The sequence below is a fragment of the Artibeus jamaicensis genome, unplaced genomic scaffold, assembly GCF_021234435.1.
Source record: "Artibeus jamaicensis isolate MK-2021 breed Jamaican fruit bat unplaced genomic scaffold, CSHL_Jam_final contig_774, whole genome shotgun sequence".
NCBI lineage: Eukaryota > Metazoa > Chordata > Mammalia > Chiroptera > Phyllostomidae > Artibeus > Artibeus jamaicensis.
Genome location: NW_026521963.1, coordinates 276,695 through 300,699, shown reverse-complemented (window position 1 = coordinate 300,699; position 24,005 = coordinate 276,695). Strand labels below are relative to the sequence as shown.

Here is a 24,005-nt window from a genome sequence, read left to right as displayed (position 1 = left end):
ACTAGTTTCTTGGAAGATAAAGCCTGTATCTTTATTCTTCACTTTAATTTATTCTTCAGGAAGAGATGAGTCTGAGGAAGAGAAAGCTCCAGAATTACTCTGCTTGTTTTAAATCAGAAATATACTTCCTACTTATTGTTTTTTTTTTCCCAAAGAAGTTTTGCCCCTTCATAATATATACAAATAGATCCTTTCAGCTAAGATAGGAAGGGGCTGATGTCACCCTGTCTATACAACAGAGAATGAGCCAAACTGACTTGAAAATGTGGTGAGAGAGTTAATGGTTGTGGTGTCTCCTTGGGAGCAGGAAAGTCCCTTATGTGGAAAGGCTTAGGAAAGGGACAGAGCCATAGAGAGGAGTGTGTTTTCTTATTTTGAATAAATAAATAGAGTAGCTTCTCTTTGGATGTTTCCTTGCAGGAACTAATGCAGCCAGAACCTGGGGCCAATGGAACAGCTATTACTGAGTTCATCCTGCTGGAGCTTGGTGGAACAAGAGCTGCCTTTTGTCTTTGTGCTCTTCCTCTTTGCTTACCCTGTGGTAACAGTTGGGGCAACATGAGCATCCTGTCTGCCATCTTGGTGGCCAAACTCCACACCCCCATCTTCTTCTTGAAACCTGTCAGTTGTGGACATTGGATGTATCACTGTCACTGTTCCCTCAATGTTGATTAAGTCTGTTGACCCACAAGCATCTGTTTCTTATAGACTTGCCTCACACACTTTCTTCTTTCATCTCCCTGGTTGGTGTGGACTGCTTCCTGTTGACAGCCATGCTTGCCGATTCTGCCATCTGCACCCTCACCCAGCACGTCAGATGGTTCAGAGCATTTTGGTGGCTGTGTCCTGGGCCTGTGCTTCTGATACGTTGGCCACACTGTGGCCATATCCACGCTCAACTTCTGTGGTCCCAACTCCTCAATCATTTCTCTGTGACCTCCCCACAGCTCTTCCAGCTGTCCTGTTCCAGCACCCAACTCAATGAGCAGTTGCTCTTTGCTGTTGGTTTTCTGTCAATACACCCCATGCTCTCATTGTCACCTCCTCCCATGCAGCTGCAGTTTTACGAGAATCGCTCAGTGGAGGCAAAAACCTCTACATGTGGTTCTCATCTCACTGTGGTTGCTCTATTCTATGGCTCAGGTATCTTTAACTACATGCGACTAGGTTCAGCCAAGCTTTCAGATAAGGATAAAGCTGTTGGAATTTTTAACACTATCATCAACCCCATCTGGGCCAGTCATTTTACACAGCCTCAGGAACCCTCATGTGCAGAGTGCCCTCTGGCGGGTGATCACAGGGTGGTCACTGACTTGATAAGCTGTGCAGTGTCCCTTCCTCCTTTTCTTTTTTGGAAGAGAAATCCTCTGGGCCAATAGCTAGAACAAGTGATCCAGGACTGCTTCTCTCTCTGACATGATCATCTTTGGAGGTGATAATTTTTGTTTTTCAAAGAAGCCCTGCCTAGTTGGAAGCGTGGGTATATATAAATTAGTGCTAGGTCCAGGTCAGTTCACAAATTACAACGATTGCGACTGCTTCCTATGCTGGGTAGAAGTGAAACCTAGGAATCCCATGAGTTTCATCCCCAGGGAATGGGTTTTGGTTGGTTAGATTTGGGTTTCCAAAAATATCCCTGCCAGATTTCCATGAAGTCATGTGATTCTCTGTTAGGTATGGTTGGTCTGTTTATAAAACTTAGGTCTAGAGGTCAGGATTATTTCTCTCTCTCATCAGGCTGCTCAAGACAAAAAGACACCTCGACTCTTTCTATCCACATAGAGATACTGGCAGACAGAGGAGACAGATGGGAATGTGCTGTCTTGTGTTCTCTGGTAACTCCTGAGAGCATGATTGCTGTGCACAAAACTTTAAAACTCTGTCCATGCACATATGATACCTCTTATAATGCAAATGGATTTTCCCACATTTTTCCTGCCTCATATGTTCAAATCTTTGAAAAGCTAAGCATTTATAATCTGAATATTATTTCTTTATCTTCTCAGAATATTTCAACATGAATTTCCCATCTAAATTCTTACTCTTGGTCTCCTAACCTGTTATAAGACAAACCATCTGTAAATACAAGTCTGTTGTATTTGGTGATGTCTCACCTAGTTTCTGTTTTCAGTGGGAAAGTACGTCTCTAACTACATATCTTACCTCGTGTGTAACACCAACCTTTCCTTCAGTAATCATTTAGTTGAATTTCCCCTAGCCTCCCTATTAGGACTAAGTGTCTATCCTTGGCATCCCTACTGGGCCCACTGATGTTTCACAATTCATTTCCTTCATATTCCTTTGTCTTTCTGCATGGCTTCTCTGTGATGTTTTGTGGGGATAAATGAAAAGATGGAACAAAAAGAAAGGACATGATAGAGGGAAGAAAACAAGATTCAAACAAATTTGAGGAAAAATAAAAATGAAAAATGAGAAATAGGGATAAACAGAGATGGAGAGTTGCAAGCAAAAGTGTAGAGGTATTGGAGGTCAAATAGGGTAGAGATAGAGTGGGAGATGAGGGAACAATGGAGAGATCTGATAAGAAGTGAATTAATACAATTAGTAGGTCAAGGACAGGAGATGTGAGCTTCCCTATTCTGCATTTTTCAAACATCCAGTTCTGGCAGCCGATCCATCATTGTGAATTCCACTCTATCAAGAGTAAAATAATATTTTAAATTATGATAAAAGTGCTAAAAATGTAGCATAAGGCCCTGGTCAGGTGGCTCAGTTATTTGGAGCATTGTCCCATATGGCAAAAATGTTGTAGGTTTGATTCATGTCAGGGCATATATGGGTTGAAGGTTCTATACCTGGTAGGGCACATATGGAGAGCCAGCCATCAATGATTTGCCCTCACATTGATGCCACTTCCTTCCTCTCCTCTTCTTCCTAAAAAGTCAATGAAAACATGTCTTTAGGTGACCAGAAAGTGTAGTATAGGAACTATTTTCTGTTTCTCTGAAGAGGAAGATGTTCCCTAGAATGTTAGGGTGAAGGTTTATCAGAGGGAAAACAGGAGAAAAAGTGCGATATTTCCTCCATTTGCTTCTGTAACATCATCAAGGTTAGTGACTAACTCCTCAACTTAAGGTTACTCCTTGCCTTTTGAGTCAGGCATGCCAATACTGTGAAAAGCCAAGGGGAAAGATGACTCTTTCCTCATCTTGTTTGAGTCACCAATTGTCAAGGATACAAAAATGACCTCCAAGAGGTCAAAAAAACTTTATGAGGAAGATCAGCAACATGGATATCAGCAACATGGATCACCCATCACTTCTCTTCACAATGCTCTTGACCTTGAGTAGGATTCTTTACTTTCTCTGGGCTGTACTTAACAAACCACAGGATCATCACGCACCTCTAATCTCGATTCTACTTGTCTGATTGAACAGAAAAACTGTCACTCTGTTTGCCCTAGGGACCACATCTACCACCCATCACTACTACCCTCCATGGCCCAACCCTGTGGCAGAACAGAGCACATTTCCTTGCAAAAGTCCCACTGTTCCTTGAGTATTTTGGCCATGTGAACACTGATCTAAAGCCTCAAAGGAGGATTAGAAACTAACATCACACTGGATACCAATCCATTCATGGAGCTCTTGTCACAAGGGATGACCAAGGACATGGATTTCAACATCCTGTCCACCCTCTGGGATCACAGGGTTTCCTAACAATTTGTAGTTTCTTCACTTTCCTTCAGAATTTGTCTCTGCTTTTTATTCTGAATTGAATGTTTGCTATTTAAAAATTTCACTCTACATGTCATATATCCCGACGTGGAAGTTCCAAGTAATAGAGAATGCAACCAATGCCCTTTATACTACTGTGTTGACCATAATCCTCTTATTTAAAGGCAGTTATTGGTAATAGTTGGTGTTTGGCCAACACTTTTAGACAAGTGAACCCACACATGCTGACACACCACATATATCAAAACACCACACTTTTGTAAATGGTTTCGTCCTTGTTCACATAAAGGTACAATTTCTTACATGTCAAGCAGCAAATCTAACTCATCTATTCTAAAGGATTTGCATGCTACTTTATTTCATGTATAAACTATATCTTTTTAACTAAACCTATATTGATGAGATTTGAGTTATTCCTTTTTCATTTCTTTTTGTAATTGCTAATAATACTAGGATAATGTTCTTATTTACATATCTTCCCATGCTTCTGAAACTATTTTTTAAAGTCTTAAAAGTAATTATGTGTTTATGTGTGGTGGAGAATCCACTTTGAAATGAAGTTAAAAACCTGCAAATATTACTGCCTTTTAATTACAAATTGTGCTCTACTTATCATGTCTTGATTGGGAGTTTGAATTCAAGTGTAAGACTGAATTCAAATGTTTGCGACCTTATTTATTGACTTCACTGTGTGTTATAAATAAAACTTTGAAATTTGGTTCTTGACTGTGTTTTTTTAATTTGAATTATTTGTAGGTGTTCTACATCGTTTGGCCTTATATTGTGTTCTTTTCAAAATTGCTTATTGAAATATTTTCCATTGTGATGTAGTGTATCTACTTAATGATTAGGTAAAAACACTTCATGTTTTGGGACAGTATCTCTTTTGCTTGTATATGTTCCACATATTTCTCAATTTCCGAGTTGTCTTTAACTTTTGTTTAGAGGATGACTCTTTCATAGTTTAAGTTTGACATTTTTGTATTTATCTTGTTTTGTATCATGCTTAGAAAAAGTGACTTTTCCATGAAAAAATGCTGTTAAGTATTTGTCAGTAGATTTTTTCTAGTATTTTAAAATTTCTTTTACATGGAAATATTTAATACATTAATATTTATTTTTGTGCATGTTCTAACCTTCTCCCAGTTGATAAACATCACCCAAAACTTATATATATATATATATATATATATATATATATATATATATATATATATATATTATATGTGTGTGTGTGTGTGTGTGTGTATAACACATTACATATATATAGTATGTGGGTGTGATAATATGTACATTGTAATAGCCAATAAGATGACACAAAAGGAGGTTTCAAATTATTATTTCCCCTAGCCACAGTACCTGGCAGCCATACTGAGACCAAAACTGACTTGTGGGAGCTTCAGGATCAAGCTAGGAGATTGTGAGATCCTAGAGCAGCCCAAGACCAAGGAGGGCTGTGTTGAGAAGGCTACTGGTGTCAAGGTGGCTAACTGGCTGACAGTAGTCTTGGCCAGACCTGCACAAAGGCCTGGACCCCTCTAGACTCTAGCCACAGCCCTGTGAACCACTCTGCCATCCTTGGTCCTGGCTTGGATGCTGAGCAGCCTGTGATTCAGCTCCAGCTCCTCTTAGCTACCAGACCTGCCCAACCAAGAACAGGGCAGAAGCCACACTCATTAATGCACCTGAGATAGGCCTCAACCTCAGCACAACTGCAGGCATTGCAAGAGCCTGTAATATGGCCTCTAACAGCTTTAGTGATGGACCCAGAAACACTCCTACTTGTCCAGGGACATATCATTGAAGACGCACTCTTCTGCGCCTTCAGAGGTAGGCCCACTGACCTTACTGTAGACCTTGAAGTTTCCCCATAACCAAGCTCCTGCCCTTGAACCACAGGCTAGGAGCACTTCTGCCCACCCACTGACCTGGAGGAAGGCATACTCTCATAGGTAGGCCTGCCAAACTTGGTTGGTCTGACTGTGGTTCTTGCAGAGACCCTATAACCAATATCCAGTTTCAAAGGGACATCTCAGCAGTGTACTGGGACAACCTCTAGGCACCCTGGCCAAAATATTAAATCCTGAATTCTGCAAAGTGCTACCATGTCAATGAACTCTCCCAATTTAACATTAATGTTCTGCTCCTTCAGTCCTCATGATCCATTCCCATCTTGCTCCCTTATAAAGAGGAGAACTTCCAGTTCTTCCAGGATGTATTAGCCGTAGATTATTGCTCTACTGGCTAATACATTACCATAAACCATAATACCATAAACTTGGTGACATAAAACAACAGAAATTTATTCTCTCCTGGTTCTGGAGGCCTATCCACAATAAGTCCTACAGAGATAACTGAAGGTGTCAGCTGAAAAGTTTTTTCTGGAGGCTCCAGGGAGAATCCATTCATTGTTTCCTCCAGCTTATAGTGGCTGCTGGCTTTCCTTGGCTTGTGGCCACATCAGTCCACTCCACTACCATCACCATATTGCCTTTTTCTCTTCTGTAACATCTTACCTCTCTTTTGTAAGGACTCTTGAATTACTTTTAGGCTCCATTGGATAATCTAGGATATGCCACCCCAGCTAAAGACCCTAACAATGTGCCAACTCTTTTTTACCATATAAAGTAGATTTCAGGAGTTAGGGCCTGGATATATTTGAGGGCCGATATTTAGCCTACCTCAGTCAGGTATGTGGAATTCTTTTCAGTGAGTAAATTATTTCCTCTTGGATTATAGATGAGATTTTCTTTCTCAGAATATACTTATAGCTTCGCCCCCAAATTTTCTGAAGGCACTGGGGGGAAATGGGAGAAGTTTTTGAGGAGGACAAGAATCACCTTGTAAGGCATCTGCCTCATTTAAGATCTTTGCATGGTCTTCCAGGCAAAAGGAGGTTGACCTTCCCTAGCATGGGAACAGGGATGCTTTTGCCAGTGAAGTTCAGGAGAGTTTATAAGTCTCAAAATTCTAGTGCTCGACTTGTCAAACATCCCTGTCCAGGACTTGAGGTCTCACTCCTTCTCTATCAGGGCTCTGGATTTAGTTTAGGAGATGTAATGAAGCTACACATACATTTATAATGCCTTGTGAGGTCTACCCCCTTACAATTAGCTCCAAGGTCTGATTTCTAGCACTGTCTGCTTTGTGGCAGCAGAAGATTAATGTCTCATTAAATGTTGCCCAAAGGTATCCTGGCTTTTACAACATACTTCTGAATTGGTAGTTGGCTGACCCGGGCCCCATCATTCTATTTCTTCAAAACTTCTGAGTAAGCTAACAAGGCTACCCTTTATTCTTAAAACTCCATTATTCTTATAATTATCATGGTTCACATAATATTAATGTGCTGGTGTTAACACATAACTGTGTTATTGTGTTTTGTCTTGCATCTGTATCTCATCACAGTCTACCAGAAGTGAGCTCAGTAATTATGCTAGGGGTTACCACCAACCTGCTTACCCAAGCAGTGGTGAATGGTCCAGTTCCACATTTTCACCTGGAAAACATGCTTCCTAGGGCTATCCAAGCACCAAGTGTCAAACTGGGTTCCCTCCCACCAAGCACAACCCAAGACAAGATGCAAGTGTAGTTTAAATGGGAAGTCATTTCAGGGGGCAAGAGGAAGTTTATTCATTTGAAAGGTGGTTCCAGGGAGCAAGACTGAGGTTATGGACAGAGCAAGACAAAGAAGGAAGGAATATTCCTCACTGAGGGGTCATTCCTGAGGTGCCTGCTATGGACTTCAGGGACTGGATTGTGCAAGAGCATACAGAATGCCTCCCAGAACTGTTCGAAGAAGAGGCAGTGGGGTGTTTATCCATTGGCTCCTGTCTCCCATTTTTCAAGGTGTCCTCTGCCATCAGAACTCCACATGTGCTCAGACCAAGTGAAACCCTCCAAACCCCATTGTTCATGGTATCAGAGGATCTCAGGAAAATGGTGACACTGTCAGCTCGCAAGGAGCAGAAACATGCAGGGGAGATTTCCAACACAGCCACAGCTGAAATCAGAAGAATGATGGAGATAGATATGAATTGAAACACCAGCTCTGTCTGCTGTAATCTGCTTCATACAGTTGTTGTGAGGATGGATAGGAACTCTGAGCTGCAAGGTTCTTAGCACATTCCTGTGTCTGTAACAAGCACTCATAAATGTTACTAGTTGGTATGTTGATATCTTGTTGAACTTCTATTAATATCTTAATGAATTTTAGTTCATTAATAATCTTCACAGCAATGTTCTATGATAGAAGATATGCTCATTTCACAGATGAGGAAACTGAGGCCCAGAAGGATGCAGCACCTCCTACAAATTCAAACAACTCATAATCAGAGAAGCAAGTCTATCTACAGTGCATTTATGGCTGAATTAGGCTTCTCTGGTGGGAGAGGAGAGGGGCACTCTCTCTGGGGGAATGGGGGATGTGGAATTACTGGTGGGTGCAGGACTTGGAGGAACACACTCCTTCATCTTCCCTCATCTTCTGTTTGTGAATCTGTGACCTTCACAAGACCTCTCCATCTTGAAGGGCCTGGCCTAGACAATCATATTGGTAGGCAGCCCCCAGGTAGACTTCTAGCTCCACACCTATTCAGGCATCATCAAAGGAGCCCAGGAGACACAGTCCCAGGCCACCCCCACTAACAAGGCCCTGAAGGGGATGAATCAGGTTCCTGAAAACTCATGGGGACCTGGGCTTGAGGGGAAGGCTTCTCCCTCTTGTCTCTCTCCTGGCCTTTCCCCCACCCCACCTCATTCTCAGGTTAAGGCAAGTCTGAAAACTAGCCTGTTCCTGTGGGAAGGCCCTGCATTGGGCTGGCCTATGCCAAAGCAAACCCCTCCCTTAGGGAACCTGTCTCTGGTCTCAATTTCCCTTCTGGCTTCTGGGGGACCTAGGGGATGAGGACAAGTCCTATAGGCCTCAGCAACCCATGATTAAGGGAAACTTACATCATCTACCAGAACTACCTGTCATAAAGCCTGGGGGAGAGGCAAGGCCTTTTTAAAGAACACCCAAATACCAGCAGATGTAAGACATTGTTATATTCATGAAGGGCTGGCCTTGTTTAAAAAACATCTTGGATGGCTTCTACCTGTTACTTTTTTCCTGGGAGGGATCATTTCTCAGACAACTGCAAAGGGACAACACCTAGTGACTGGGGCCCTAGGCTGAAGAGGAAATCAACTTGTTTTTCCTCATTTCCCTCTACACAGCTGCTTTCTTTCTGAGTAGATAACTGAGTTTGCATAGCTCTTCATCTTCTTTCCTGAAGAGAACTCCCTGGCTTCTCTGCCCATGCCAGGGTGAGTATTCTCAGGTGCCCATCCACTGCCTTCCTGGTGCCATCAGCTCACACCCACCCCCACACAGGGTGCAGCTGATGCCCCTGTAAAGGGAAGCCTTTGGGAAAAACATGTGGAGTGATAACAGAGGTTTGCATCCTCTCTGACCCTGTGGCCATGCCCCCTTTACCAGATGAAGGCAGCCTGCCCTCTGGTACTCTTAGGAGAGAGTGCAAGGGGATTTCCTGAGCCTAGTTCACTGCCAGTTCCTGACACCAACTTAATCATGCAGCCTGGAGCCAGCACTGTGGTTACAGACCTTCCTGAGCCTTTTTTATCCCTGGAAGCAGGGAGGACTTGGGGAGCCGCCCCAGAGCAGGGAGCTGCCCTAGCTCCACAAGGAGAACCTGGGCTCATTACAAAGCCCTGAGAATGGTGATTAAAAAGGGCTCCTGATGACAGGTCCTTTCATGGTGATCCTTTCTACACTCTGGATGTCTCTGGTTGATCAGAGGTCACCCCAGAATCCCATTGATTTCAAGCAAGCTGTGCTTCTGGCCATGCTAGGACTGGCTTCAGCTGTTTGCTGCTCTTCTGTCCCTGGGTATAACTCAATTGTCTGGAGGGTATACACCTCCTAAGGACCTTATTCTCTGCATGCTTTACATGGAAAGAAATATGCCAGTGTGTGGATTGTTACATGCTTTTCCTATTCCATCAAAACCAGGAGAACTGTAGTCCTTGCAGCAGCCTTGCACCTGGCACTTGCCCTTATCCCTCTACTAAGTCATAGTGACTCATAAAAGTCTAGCTCTAATTCACTATGTTCACAAATCTTCCATGACTACTCCAGTTCATACTAGATAGAGCTTTCCTTCTCTGATATCCTAAGGACCCTTAAACCATCATTTATTTGTTTGAGAAATATTGACTACCTGCTATATGTCAAGTATCATGGTAAGTACTGCTATGGGACAACTGAATCAGTCTTACAGAGAAGAAGGGAGATATGCTTTTTAGAGTAGTAACTTAGTTAGAAGGTAGATAGTGATAAGTTCCTGGAATAATGTGTAGTTGTAGCTGAGGGAAGGAGAGAGAAGTGAGGGATGAGAGAGGGAGGGTAGAGAGAACGAGAGAGAGATCCTTTTAAGATGGAAGTACTTCCACAGAGAAGTCATTCAGCAGCCAGTATTTGAGTCAATTGGCCTCCAGCAGTTGGAAGGAGGCCTGTGCAGGAAAAGAAAACAGCATGAACAAAGGAGTAAAATATCAGGGGTCAGCATCTAATGCTTGTGTGCAAATGGACCCTAAAGGGAAAACAAAGTAGTTAATTGCTCTTTAATATGATAATATATGTAAAGAGCTTTTGTCTACCCAATTGACTTGTCAATTGTCAAGGCATTTATCTCTTTCCAGTGCTGACCATGCCTGAGGAGGATCCTCCTACCATCTCAGCAAGCAGGTGCTCTTGGAATGTTAAGGCCCTTTTAGAGATCACCAGGTCCACCTTTTTATCCATTGAGCGCAGACTCTCATCGCTGTTCCCTTTGGTTAGAGTCACTGGACTCCAGCTGCATCCCATCTTCTGAATCCAGTGTATTCCCTATAGGGAAATACCGTTACTCTTAGTGAAGATGTAGCTCTGCTTATTCCATGGGCAATAAAGAAATGCGTACAGTAATATATTTTGACCAGGAGTTTATTATAAGATATGAAAATCTTGGTCATTCTGGCTTTCTATGTATGCACTTGCTTGACATGAGAACCTCTTCTTAGAGCTATTGGTCAATCTACCTACTGTGCCCGAGTCAAGGACAAGTGCAAGGCTATGCAGAAAAGTAACTTTGCAATGCAGAAAAGGAACTGTCCCTAGCAGGAAGCCACCCATACGTAGGGCATGTTACAATTTTAACTTGTAAAGCAGGTAGCAGTACTATAAAAAGAAAACATCATTTTATTAAGCTGTTATTCAAAGTCCAGTGTAAAGGCTTAATTAAAAACAAGACACTGGCAATTTATTGACCAAGGGGTTTCGCATTTGTATTTGAAAGTATGTCCCTCACCTTGGAGGAATGAACTTGGGTAAAGTGTCTAATATCCACAGTCATGGGGATTAATGTGTTTCCCACGTTCTGACCCTTATAATAGGGAGAATATGGGAGGGACAAGTATTGGTGGTTTGGAGCATCTCAGCTGATGGGAGACAAGAACAAAATTTTTACCAAGGACTCACTTCCCATTAGCTGTGGCCACACAGCTAATAGCCCCTTTGATGTTCTTGTTAGGTCTCACCCTTCCCAGCAGGAAGAAAAAATGTTTACGTTTTGCCAAAGGCATGATGATGCAAAGTCAGGTGGGAACTACTCCTATGCTTCCTCTTGCTAGCAGACAATGTTAGAGGACAGAGTAGGACTGACAGGTGGAGCAGAGGGAGAAGAGATGTGTGTACTGGAAGTTTATCCTCCACAACCCCATAGGGCCATCAGCCTCCCTGCCTTGTGGGCAGTGCCAGTCCCTCTACTGAGAGTTTTAGGGTGATGGGAGGTCATTGAGTGTGATGTGGCTGGGGGTGAGGAAAAATCATCATTTGGAGAGCTAGGAACATATTGGGGAGTTTTGAATACAGCTGCTGTACACCCTTATGTTGCATAAATACACTGAGTCAACTGAGGCTTCCACACTGGGATGTTTTCTTACAGGTTCTCATGGAGCCAGAATTGGGGGCAAATGGAACTACTGTTACTGAGTTCATTCTACTGGGCTTAGTGGAGACACCAGAGCTGTGGCCTTTTGTCTTTGTGATCTTCCTCTTTGCCTACCTAGTTTCAGTTGGGGGCAACCTGAGCATCCTGGCTGCCATCTTGGTGGAACCCAAACTCCACACCCCCATGTACTTTTTCCTGGGGAACTTGTCAGTGCTGGATGTTGGGTGTATCACTGTCACTGTTCCTGCTATGTTGGGTCGTCTCTTGTCCCATAGGCGTATAATTTCCTATAATGCCTGCCTCTCTCAACTCTTCTTCTTCCACCTTCTGGCTGGGATGGACTGCTTCCTGTTGACAGCCATGGCCTATGACCGATTCCTGGCCATCTGCCGGCCCCTCACCTACAGCACCCGCATGAGCCAGACAGTCCAGTCGACATTGGTGGCTGTGTCCTGGGCCTGTGGCATCAGCAATGCACTGACCCACACTATTGCCCTTACTACCCTCAACTTCTGTGGTCCGAATGTCATCAATCACTTCTACTGTGACCTCCCACAGCTCTTCCAGCTGTCCTGCTCCAGCATCCAATTCAATGAGCTGTTGCTCTTTGTCATGTGTATTCTAATGGCAGGTGCCCCTCTGGTTCTCATCATCACCTCCTACATCCATGTGGCAGCTGCTGTTTTACGAATCCGCTCAGTGGAGGGCAGGAAGAAAGCCTTCTCCACATGTGGCTCCCACCTCACTGTGGTTTGTCTCTTCTATGGAACTGGTATCTTCAACTACATGCGTTTGGGTTCAGAGGAGTCTTCAGACAAGGATAAAGGGGTTGGGGTTTTCAACACAGTTATCAACCCCATGCTGAACCCACTTGTCTATAGCCTTAGAAACCCTGATGTGCAGGGTGCCCTATGGAGGGTGCTCATAGGGAAGTGGTCACTGACCTGAGCAGTGATAGGCTGACAGTGCCTCTCCTTTCCTGCTTTTTCTGAGTTGAGGAAAATTTGCCATGAAAGCAGTAACCTGGAGAAATTATTACAAACCGTTCATTTATACATTCTGATGTTGGAAAATTTTGTGTGATGTATCTGTCCTGCAAAGGATCCCTACATAATCTATTCATTTACTTGGACAACAAATGTTTATTGAATTGTTTCTATGATTCAAACACTCTTCTGGGGAACTGGTGAACAATCTCTGCACTTGTGCAACTCACATTTTAATGAAGGGTGACAAAATAAATGGCATAAACACACATCATATTTGATACATCTTATAGTGATATGTGCTATTAAGAAGAACAGGTAAGATAACAGGAAATGAGGTTAGGGTCTGCCCAGCAAGGCCCCCCAACCCTGGCAAGTTGCTACCTTTTTTCTGGCTATGCTTACTTTTCAGGTAGCATTGAAGCTTTGGAAGCCTGGCAGCTCTGGGCAGCAGTAGTTTAGAAGGAAGGACTATTTTGCTTGGTCACAGCCTAAAGAACCACAAATAGCACTATGAAGTTTTCTTCTCATGGGAAATGGGAGATTCCTTCTAGATCAGGGTGCAGAAAGATGTTTTAAACCAGTGCCAAGGATTATTCTATTCTATGGTTCACCTTTCACCTCTAGGAAAATCAGTTTCTTCTCTTTATTAATGCAAAAAAAAATCCCATAAGATGTTTAGGGGACAGGTAAGATCTAGAAAGGGAAATAACCCATTACATAAAAGCTACATCAGTACATACATGGTATATCTGCAGGTCTAAAAAGACACATTGCTTCTCCATCCTCTGCCACATTCTTTCTCCTTTATTAAGTAACTCACCATTCTCACATATACAATAGTTTTCGAAAGAGTAAGCATTATTACTCCAATCAGGTCCTTAGAATTTGCACTGTAGGATGTCCATTGTAACCTTCTCCTCCAAAGTTCTTCATTTCTCCCCCAAACCTCTTAGTTCAGAAAGTATCCATAAATGTAGTCTCGGGGAGTAATGCCTCTTTCTGAATTTACTTAGTTATATGTCAGTGCAGCTCCCACGCAGAGGATTCTCTCTTCTTGAGTTTCTCCAGCCTTCAATCATCCATTCCCGATTTGTGTCTTTTCTTCAGCCTTCTCCAGAAGGCTACTAACCTGTCCTGGCAGTTCTGCTCTGATGTCCCTCTACTGTATCACTCGTAAAACTGTCCCATGGCTATACCTGGAGCTTGGCTTCTCTGTGATCTCTTGTTGGAGCCAAGAAACTGTAAGAATGAGCTGAAATGAAGATGGGGGGAAAGGACATGAGGGTAGACAGTAGGGCAGGATTGGGAATAGAGCAATGAAGATGAGATGCAAGAATATAGGGATAAATGGGACAGCATGGTGAGAAAAAGAGGTGAGAAACAAAGATAGCATTTGGGGAAAGGACATGAGAAAATGGGAGATGAGAGAGAATGGGAGAATTAGGAATATCCAATGAGATGACTAAGGAAGGTTGATGTGGAGCAAAGGAGGATGAACAGGGATGGGAGACAAGAACAAAATTTGTACCAAGGACTCACTTCCCATTAGCTGTGGCCACACAGCTAATAGCCCCTTTGATATTCTTGTTAAGCCTCACCCTTCCCAGCAGGAAGAAAAAATGTTTACGTCTGCCAAAGGCATGATGATGCAAAGTCACCTGGGAACTACTCCTATGCTTCCTCTTGCTAGCAGACAATGTTAGAGGACAGAGTAGGACTGACAGGTGGAGCAGAGGGAGGGGAGATGTGTGTGCTGGGGGGTTATCCTCCACAACCCCATAGGGCCATCAGCCTCCCTGCCTTATGGGCAGTGCCAGCCAATAGAGTCTAATGAGCAGAGATGAAGTATGTAGTTCTCTGGACTCTTTGGGGTTAGAGAATGAGCTCAAAGGGCAGAATTCTTGTAAAGGACAACCAGGCATGTGGGCTGTTACCACTACTCAGTGACCTTAGAAACTTCCTTTCTTCTGGTGTAGCTCAGTGGATTGAGCGCGGGCCTGTGAACCAGACAATTGTAGTTCAAATCCAAGTCAGGGCACATGCCTGGGTTGCAGGCCAGTTCCCAGTGGGGGACACATGAGAAGCAACCATACACTGATATTTCTCTCTCTCTCTCTCCTTGCCCTCTAAAAATAAATGAATAAAATCTTAAAAAAATCTAAACAAACAAACAAAAAAAGAAAGTTCCCTTCTGTGGTTGGGCTTGTTTCTACCTATTCCATAAGTACCAAGGATGATAGCATCTCTTCACAGTTTTTCAAATTTAACTACCTTTGATTATAATGGTCTGGACTAGCTCTTTCCTAGGGATGAAACCAGCAGATATTTTGAGAGCATGACCACCACCATTTTCACCACTCCTTCTAGCTCTGAGCACTTAGCACTGTCCCAGTGTATCCTATCTATGTCCCCCAAAGGGTAATCTGCCCTACGTCCACCCTAGGCCTTGGCATGTTTCCTCCTGGACCTCTCCTCCAGACAGAAGGGGGTCCTTAACAAGTGAGGAAGCTGTATTTCATTTGGGACTTCTCCCTTTGTGTCCCCACATGTAAATATCTTCAGTTAAAAATTATTCAGAAATCAGCGCAGATCTGCGAACCAGAGTATTGCAGTTCAATTCCCAGTCAGGGCACATGCCTGGGTTGCAAGCCAGTTCCATTCAGGCCAGTTCCCAGCAGGGGATGCACTAGAGGCAACCATACATTGATGTTTCTCTCCCTCTCTCCTTCCCCTCTAAATATAAATAAATAAATTAATATTAAAAAAATTATTCAGAAATGTTATATTTCATAGTGGAAACATTCAGATTCTATTATTTGGTCAAGTATAAAGTAAAAAAACAAGTGTCCTTTGACACCTGGGTCCAAGTGTCACTGCACCAAAAAAACCTTGATTCAGCGTTAACTCCTCTGAAGAGTTTTATGTTCATTCCTCCAGAGATTTTACACATACATGACATACATATTTCACATCCTGAGAACAATTACTGTCCTGTGACTTGCCTTTTATTTTCCTACACATTATGCAATATAACTCTTACATGATAATAATTCTTTTTTACTTGAATGTTTGCACAGCGTAGCATTGTACACATAAGCCATAATTCACTTAATCAAACTTCTATTGATATAATTTTAGTTGTTTCCAACTGTTTTGCAATAACAAATAGTGCTGTGATGAATATCTTTACAAAGATCTTTTTCCAAATTTCTGTAATTATCTACCTAGAATTAATTCCTATGAATAACTTTATGGAATTAAAAATGCAAATATAAATTTTGAGATACACATACACACATACATGTTGTCCTCTTACTTTCCAAGATGGCTGCACTAATTTGCTAGGTTATGACAAGTGCCTGTGTAGCCTTGTCCCTCCCATCAAGGCTTGTTATGAATAAATGTCTTTACTGGTGCAACCACTATGGAAAACAGTATGGAATTTCCCCAGAAAATGAAAAATAAATCTGCCTTTTGACCCAGCAATTCCACTGCTAGGATTATATCCTAAGAATCCTGAAACACCAATCCAAAAGAATCTATGCACCCCAGTGTTCATAGTAATAGCAACACAATTTATAATAGCCAAGAGTTGGAAGCAACCTAGGTGCCCATCAGTAAATGAATGAATCAAAAACTATGGTAGATTTACACTATGGAATTCTATGCAGCAGAAAGAAAAAAAAGGAGTCCCTACACTTTGCTACCATATGGATGGAATTGGAAAGCATTATGCTGAGTGAAATAAGCCAGGTGGTGAAAGACAAATACCATATGATCTCACCTTTAATGGGAACCTAAACAACAAAACAAACAAGCAAGCAAATATAACCAAAGACACTGAAATAGAGAACAGGCTGACAGGGACCAGAGGAGAGAGGTGAGGGAATTTCAGGGTAAAAGGGGAAGAAGGGTTTATAGTAACAAGTATAAAGGACACATGGACAAAAAGTAAGGGATGTGGAAATGGGAGGGAGGTGGGGAGGGCTGGAGGGTGGGCTGGGGTGGGAGTAAAAGGCTAAAAACTATACCTGAACAACAATTAAAAAAACCCCTAATGTCTTTAATTTTTATAATCTAAGGGTTAAACAATGACAATATTTTTATTTGAATTTTTACATCTAGGTAAAACTGTAGTTGAATCTGTTTTCACATATTATTGGCCAATTTTTTCTTTTGGAACTGCGTTTTGACACTTAAGCCCTCTTTTCCACTGTCACCTGGGAACTACTATGTTTGTTAGGAAACCTCATCGTTATGATGTCAGCTTCTTGTCATGTACTTATAAATACTGACTCTAGCATGCCATTTGTCTCAGCTTGATGTGTGTTTTGCCACATAGATGTATTACATTTTAAAAACACATTACATTTTTAAAAGACAAATCTGTCTTTTCTCATAATGCTTTTTGATTTTGGGTCTCACTTTAAGAGTTTTTCCACATCTGTATCAGGCAAGATAGGCTAGGTTACATTGTGCTAACAAACAAGCCCTTAAAATCTCAGTGGTTTGCAACAGCAAAGGTTAATTTCATATCCACGTGACTTCAATTATCTGATGGATCTAAGAAGAATTGTTGGGTTTGTTTATTTTTTAGGTTGTTCATCTTTTTTCTTACTCTAAGGATGAGAGTAACACCACCCAAGCTCTTTATATGTCAGAGTGGAAACCAGACATCTACATATTTTTTTATAATGTTCTATGGTGAACATGACTTCGATTTTCCCCTAACAGCTGCCAGTTTCCACTTGGCAACCTGGTGGTTCCAGGGAGTATGGTTCAGGGGTCCAGAGTGGAGTTATCAGCACACCTGACTGGCCTGTCCACAGTGATGTTCTTTGTGGGCATGTGGCTTCAGTTAGTTTAACAAGATCCTTTATGCTATCGACAAGAAAAAAATCTGGATGTTGTGAATTACATTATAGCAGCCAGAGAGTAAGAGAAAGAGCCAGAGCAGTTAGCCTGTTAATAGCTTGGAGCCAGCTGACAAAAAGACTGCTCACTCTTCCAAGTGTGTGTTTGAACTTTGAATTAACCTCCAGGTGGCTATTTCCATGGTTATCTAGAAAATAGAAAGAGTAGCCCCCTTTTCCAGTACAATGCTAACTAGGGCATGGTTGGGAAAGAATCACAATGTTGCTTTTGACTATTTTATTGGGTTGGCCAAAAGGTCTGTTTAGTGTTTTCCTTAAAATAAAAGACATATTTTCATTTTCACCAATAACTTTATTGATTTGAGTATTTAAAGTATGTCAGCAATCTCCCCTGTGATATAACATTGATTATTCTTGATGTCTTGGTTTGATCACTATCAACTTCAACTGGTTCTCTGTACTAGTGAGAAATCTCTAGCATGAAACTTCACAAAGCACTGTTGACACTTTCAATCAGTCATAGCACCTTTTCCATACACTGCACATACATATTTTGTGTTTCAGTTGTGTTTTTAACTTTATTGAAATAATAAAGCACAATATGCCCAAAATATTGCATATTTCCTTCCATTTTTAATATTAAAATGGCCACACAAAAATTCAACATATTTGATAAGTTTTTTGAAATTTGCCATGTAATGACAACTGTCACAATACAATCTAAGAAAACTGTCTCAAATGACAATAAAGACAACTAAATGCTACTATAGCCATCTTAAAGAAAAAACCAAATGAACTTTTGGACCAACCCAATACTTAAAAGTTCCTGAAGCTTTCTCTTGTTTCTGAAACTTAACATGCAATCTTTTGGCCCAGCAAGTCCACTTCACCAATTTCACCTGTGGAAACAATTGGGTAAGGAAGCAAAAATGAGTTGCAAACAATGGGGAAAACTGTAAGCAACCAAATACTGAATAATGGGCAGTGTATTTAATGAATTCTGACATATGTATTGAATTGCACACTGAAATACTGCATAGGCATTAAGTGGTAACATAGCTGAATATTTACTAACATAGCTATTAAGTAGAAAAACAAGTTTCAAAACAGTTTGTATTCATTCTGAAAAAATACATATTTAGCAGAGATCAAAGTTTAAACTTTGATTTCTATTTATCTCTGGTCTCTGATCTCTTTGATCTCTGAAACCATTAAAACAATTTAATACAAAGTTTAAATTTAAAGGCAATTACTTTTGGCTTATTTTTACTGTAATATTTCTACAACACATGCCTATTGTGGGTTTAATAAACACAGTAGAAACTATGAACTGTAAACATTCAGTGGTATCTCATTGTCTACAGAATACACTCCCAGCTCTTCAAAACGGCATTGGTGGCCTTTGAAGCTCGCTCCCTACCACATGCATCTTAGCTTCCTGGCTTGCTGGGCCTTGTTCCACAGCTGCAATCAGCTGGGACAGTCCTTGCACACATCAGGCTATTCCGTGCCTCACTGCCCTTGTCCAGCTGTGTCTGCTTATAAAGACTACACTAAGGGCCAGGGCCTCTGCTAAGGGCTTTTGCACATTATCCCATCTAATCCTCACAGCTATCCTCTGAGGTACATAATGCCATTGTTCTCAATTTACAGAGGAGAAAGGATTTTTGGAATGGTGAGGTGACTTCTACAATCACCCTAGTAATAGGTAGTGCTGTCTGCTGCCAATGTGAATTCGCCTCTACATCTTGCCTCCTCCCCTCTGGGAGTGACTTTACTTTGCCCTTCCCACTTTTCCTGGGAGACTCAGTAGCATTCTTTGATCTTAGCTTAGCTGTCACCACCTTGAGGAAGTCATCCCCACTCCTCCTTCCATCACTGACAAGGCAGACTATGCTCTCCTTTTATGTGCCACTCAATCCTCCTGCCAAGACCATAACATTTCAGGCATTGTATTAAAATAGCCTTCCTCCTCATCCGTTGTGAGCTCCTGATTCATGTGTGTAGCCCAAGTCAAGGGCCATAATTGGCACTTGGTCATTATCATTGGAATGAAGTGAACCTCAGATCAGTTCAACTCAGTTTAAGTCTAGGTCCTTACTGGCTCCCCCGATTCATCTGTAAATTGCTCAGAATTGCTCTCTCTCCAGCTGCCACTACCCAGTGACTCCTCTTCTCATCAGTTACTATTCCCTTTCTAACCAGTGCCTTTGAGAAGGCAGGCTGACTGACCCTAAGTAAGATTGGGTGTCACATTTACCTTCTCTCCATCTACTGCCTCCACTACCATTCTGGTTCAGGAATATGTGTTGCTCTGCGTGAGAGTTTTGTTCTGAGTGAAGGATGGAGTGCTTGCAGGGCCAAAGGAGTGAGGAACCAGAATAATAAAGGGTAGAATGAGCTGCGTAGGGATAAAGTCTTAACACAGGGAAAAGGAAAGCAGGAGGAAAGCATGGTCAACCTTGTTTAAGGCCCAAGAGACAAGAGTCAACCCAGAGCAAATGAGATAACTTTCCTACAAGTTTTGCCTGAATTGAAAGGGCTACATCCAGAGAGTCTTTGGGTCAGACTGAAGCATCAGGAGCTCTCCTCACTCAGAACACTTGCAGTGGGGGTCATGTAAGGTGTTTTCTCCAAATGGCTTACAGGTAGCATGTTCCTTAGAGAAGACCAAAGCTTGGGAGTAGGAGTGGGTGTGTGCTTGATAGAACATGAGACCCCCTCCCAGGCCATAGTTGGGTATATTTTTAAAGGCTGGGATGGTGGTCCTGTGGTCCTGTGGGCAAGTAAATGAAGGATTTGATGCTGCAAACTTCTAGTATTAGTGTTAGCATGACCTTATTTATTATCAAAGCTGGTAAGGTCTGAGGATATTTAGTTACACGTGTCTTTTCTTAACCACAGATATATGAGCTCATTCTGAGCAGAAGCTATGTGCTGTTTTCTTCTGCATTCCCCACAGGATGATACTTTCCACCTGCTAAGGGGAATTTCTAGTTTCCACTTCAATACCCAAAATTACCCTCATGTCAACCTCTGGAAGGCTTTCCCTAGAAAGAGTCTCCCAGAACCTCATGTATGTCCTTGTTCCTAAAGTTGTAGATGAAGGAGTTTATCATGGGGGTCACCACAGCATACATCACTGTGGTCACAGAGCCCTTCATGTAGTAGGTGTGGAGGGGCTGCACATATACCATGGCAAGTGTCCCATAGAAGAGAGTGACCACAGCCAGATGGGAGGCACAGGTGGAAAACACTTTCTACTTCCCAGTGGCTGATGGTATTCAGAGGATGGTGCTGACAACCAGACATAGGACATGATCACGATCCTTAAGGGGCAGAAGAAGATAAAGCAGCCAGTGGAAATCAGTAATGTGTGATTGACTTGGGTGTTGGAACACTCAAGCCTCAGCAGGACAGACATCTTACAGAAGATGTAGTGGATCTTCAAGGACCCACAAAAGGTCACCCTGGTCATAAGGAGGGTGAGGAAGAGACCTGAGGACAGAGAGCACCCAACATAAGGTGAGGAACAAAATACAGAGCCCAGGGCTCATGGTTGTAGTCTAGTGAAGAGGGTGGCAGGTGGCCACATGGTGGTCATATGCCACTGTGGTCAGGATGAGGTTGTCCAGGGTCACCAAGGAGACCAGGAAGTAGATCTATGCCAGACATCTTGCATAGCACATGGCTTTATTCTGGGACTGAAGGTTCACCAGCATTTTGGGGACTGTGTTGGTGACAAAGAAGAGGTCAGTGAAGTAGACATTGGCCAGGAAGAAGTACATGGGAGTGTGCAGGTATAAGTCAGTGCTTATGGTCAGGATGAGCACATTTCCCACCATCGTGATCAGGTGCAAGGACAGGAACATCCAGAACAGGGCCTGCTGGTCTTCAGGATTCTCAGAGAGCCCCAGGAGTATGAAGTCTGAGACCTGACTCTGGTTGCCTCCATGCATTTCCCCCACCTTTCTGCCTTATCTGCACCAACAGACATTTACTATGCTCTCAATCACATCAGGGCATTCATATAAACAAAATCAACCATGTTCCTAGCACTAATATAATTTAGACTAAATTTTAAAATGTTTTTAGACTAGCAACAAAATAAAAAGAGAAACAAAATCATAACATGGAACATCTTTTTGCAACTCAGTCAGTCATTCCAGCAACTCTAATCTGGCATACTCAATATCACAGGCATAATGTCTATGTTTTATTTCTAATCCATCATCTTACAATACTCCTGAACTGCTTAATGATTACTATATTAAGATATTGAATCTACTTTAAATGATATTTTAAACAGCTGTAAGCATTGTAAGCAATGGCTATTGTCAGTTTGACAAAGGGAAGGAAGTAAAAATATTGGAAAGGAGAAGGACAGTTATTATTATTTGCTGATAGGATGATCTACCTGGGAAACCTACGATAATCTGCTAAAACAAAAAATGACTTCCGTAAAATGAATAAACCAAAAGTAATGGTGTTCCCCGTTGGCCATACAATGCAATGGGTAAGACTGTGCTATTAGATGCTGGAATTCATGTCTGAGCTCTGCCACTAGCTATGAAACCTCAGGCAAGTAACCTGAGTTCTTTAAGACTTGCTTTTTTTCCAGCATGGATGGATCTGGAGAGCATTATGCTAAGTGAAATAAGCTGAAGAGTGAAAGACAAATACCATATGATCTCACCTGTAAGTGGAACCTAACAACAAAACAAACAAGCATCAAAATATAACCAGAGACAGTGACGTTAAGAACAAACTGACAGGAATCAGAGGGGAGGTGGGAAAGGATAATGGGGTGGGGAAACAGGAAGGGTTGTCAAGGAACATGTATAAAGAACACATGGACAAAGCCAAAGTGGGGTAGGATCGAGGGTAGGGGGTAGGGATTCCTGTGGTTGGCAGTGGGGGATGTGGGGGAAAATGCAGACAACTGTACTTGAAAAACAATTTTTAAAAAAGAGAAAAAAAAGACTTCTTTTATGTGAGAAATGAGTAGCAAAGATAGAATTAAGTAATAAAGTGCTTGACACAAACAGTGGGATTGTGGTGGGCACTCAATAAATATTTGGTTATTACAAATATTTATATATGTAAATAATCATTAGGTGAAAATACTATGTGAAACATTATCAATGAAATTATTTAAAACATGAAGATAACAGGAATTGGGCAGGACATTTCAATTCTCCATTTCTCCATTTAATAATAAGTGATAGACTTACTAATTTCTGGGTAGAAAGGTAACATATTATAAAGGCACATATTTTCCTGAATTAATCTATAATTTACTTGTTATTTATTTATTTTTAAAATTATTCTATTGTTGTCAAATTACAGTTGTCTGCATTAACCCCCCACCACCCCAGACAAACCCACCTCCCTCCCTTGCTTCCACCCTGTCACCTTGGTTTTGTCCATGTGTCCTTTATAGTTGTTCCTGAAAACCCTTCCCTCCATTATCCCCTCCCACCTCCCCTCTGGTTACTGTCAGATTGTTCTTAATCTCAGTGTCTCTGGTTATATTTTGCTTGCTTTTATTTTGTTGATTAGATTCCAGTTAAAGGTGAGATCATATGGTATTTGTCCCTCACCACCTGGCTTATTTCACTTAGCATAATTCTCTCCAGTTTCATCCATGCTGTCCACTCTTATTCATCATATTATTGGAAGTCCTAGCCGCAGCAATCAGATAAGAAAAAAAATAACAAGCATGCAAATTCGAAAGGAGAAAGCAAAACCATCATTGTTTGCAGATAACATGATAGTGTACATAGAAAATCCTATAGCTTCCACCAAAAAACCTACTCAGTCTAATAAACAAATTTAGCAAAACAGGGGATACAATGTCAATATTTAGAAATCAAAGGCATTTTTGTACACCAACAATGAAATAACAGAAACAGAAAAAAATCCCATTTGATATAGGAACAAGAAAAATAAAGTACCTAAAAATAAACCTAACCAAGGAGGTAAAAGACCTGTACTCAGAAAACTACAAAACTCTAGGTGCCCATCAGTAAATAAATAGATCCAAAAACTATGGTACATTTACACAATAAGATTCTATGCAGCAGAAAGAAAAAAGGAGCTCCTACCCTTTGCAACTGCATGGATAAAACTGGAAAGCATTATGCTGAATGAAATAAGTCAGGTGGTGAAAGACAAATACCATATAATCTCACTTTTAATGGGAACGTGAACAACAAAACAAACAAGCAAACAAAATATAACCAAAGACACTGAAATAGAAAACAGGCTGACAGGGACCAGAGGAGAGAGGGGAGAGAATTTCAGGGTAAAAGGGGAAGAAGGGTTTACAGGAACAAGTATAAAGGACACATGGACAAAAACTAAGGGATGTGGAAATGGGAGGGAGGGGGGAGCACTGGGGGCTGAGCTGGGATGGGAGTAAAAGACAGAAAACTGTACTTGGACAACAAT

At 41.7% G+C, this 24,005-nt stretch overlaps 1 protein-coding gene and 2 pseudogenes across 1 annotated transcript; 2 read left to right on the top strand and 1 right to left on the bottom strand.

Moving 5' to 3' along the window:
• Positions 1-426: 426 nt before the first annotated feature.
• On the top strand, positions 427-1,317 carry LOC128625736 (olfactory receptor 3A1-like; annotated as a pseudogene).
• A 10,360-nt stretch (positions 1,318-11,677) lies between these two features.
• LOC119048687 (olfactory receptor 3A2) lies at positions 11,678-12,637 on the top strand. Its single transcript, XM_037144371.2, has one exon. The coding sequence runs from the start codon at positions 11,690-11,692 to the stop codon at positions 12,635-12,637; it is 948 nt and encodes a 315-aa protein (XP_037000266.2). The 5' UTR covers positions 11,678-11,689.
• A 7,939-nt stretch (positions 12,638-20,576) lies between these two features.
• On the bottom strand, positions 20,577-21,511 carry LOC119048689 (olfactory receptor 1D2-like; annotated as a pseudogene).
• Positions 21,512-24,005: the final 2,494 nt, after the last annotated feature.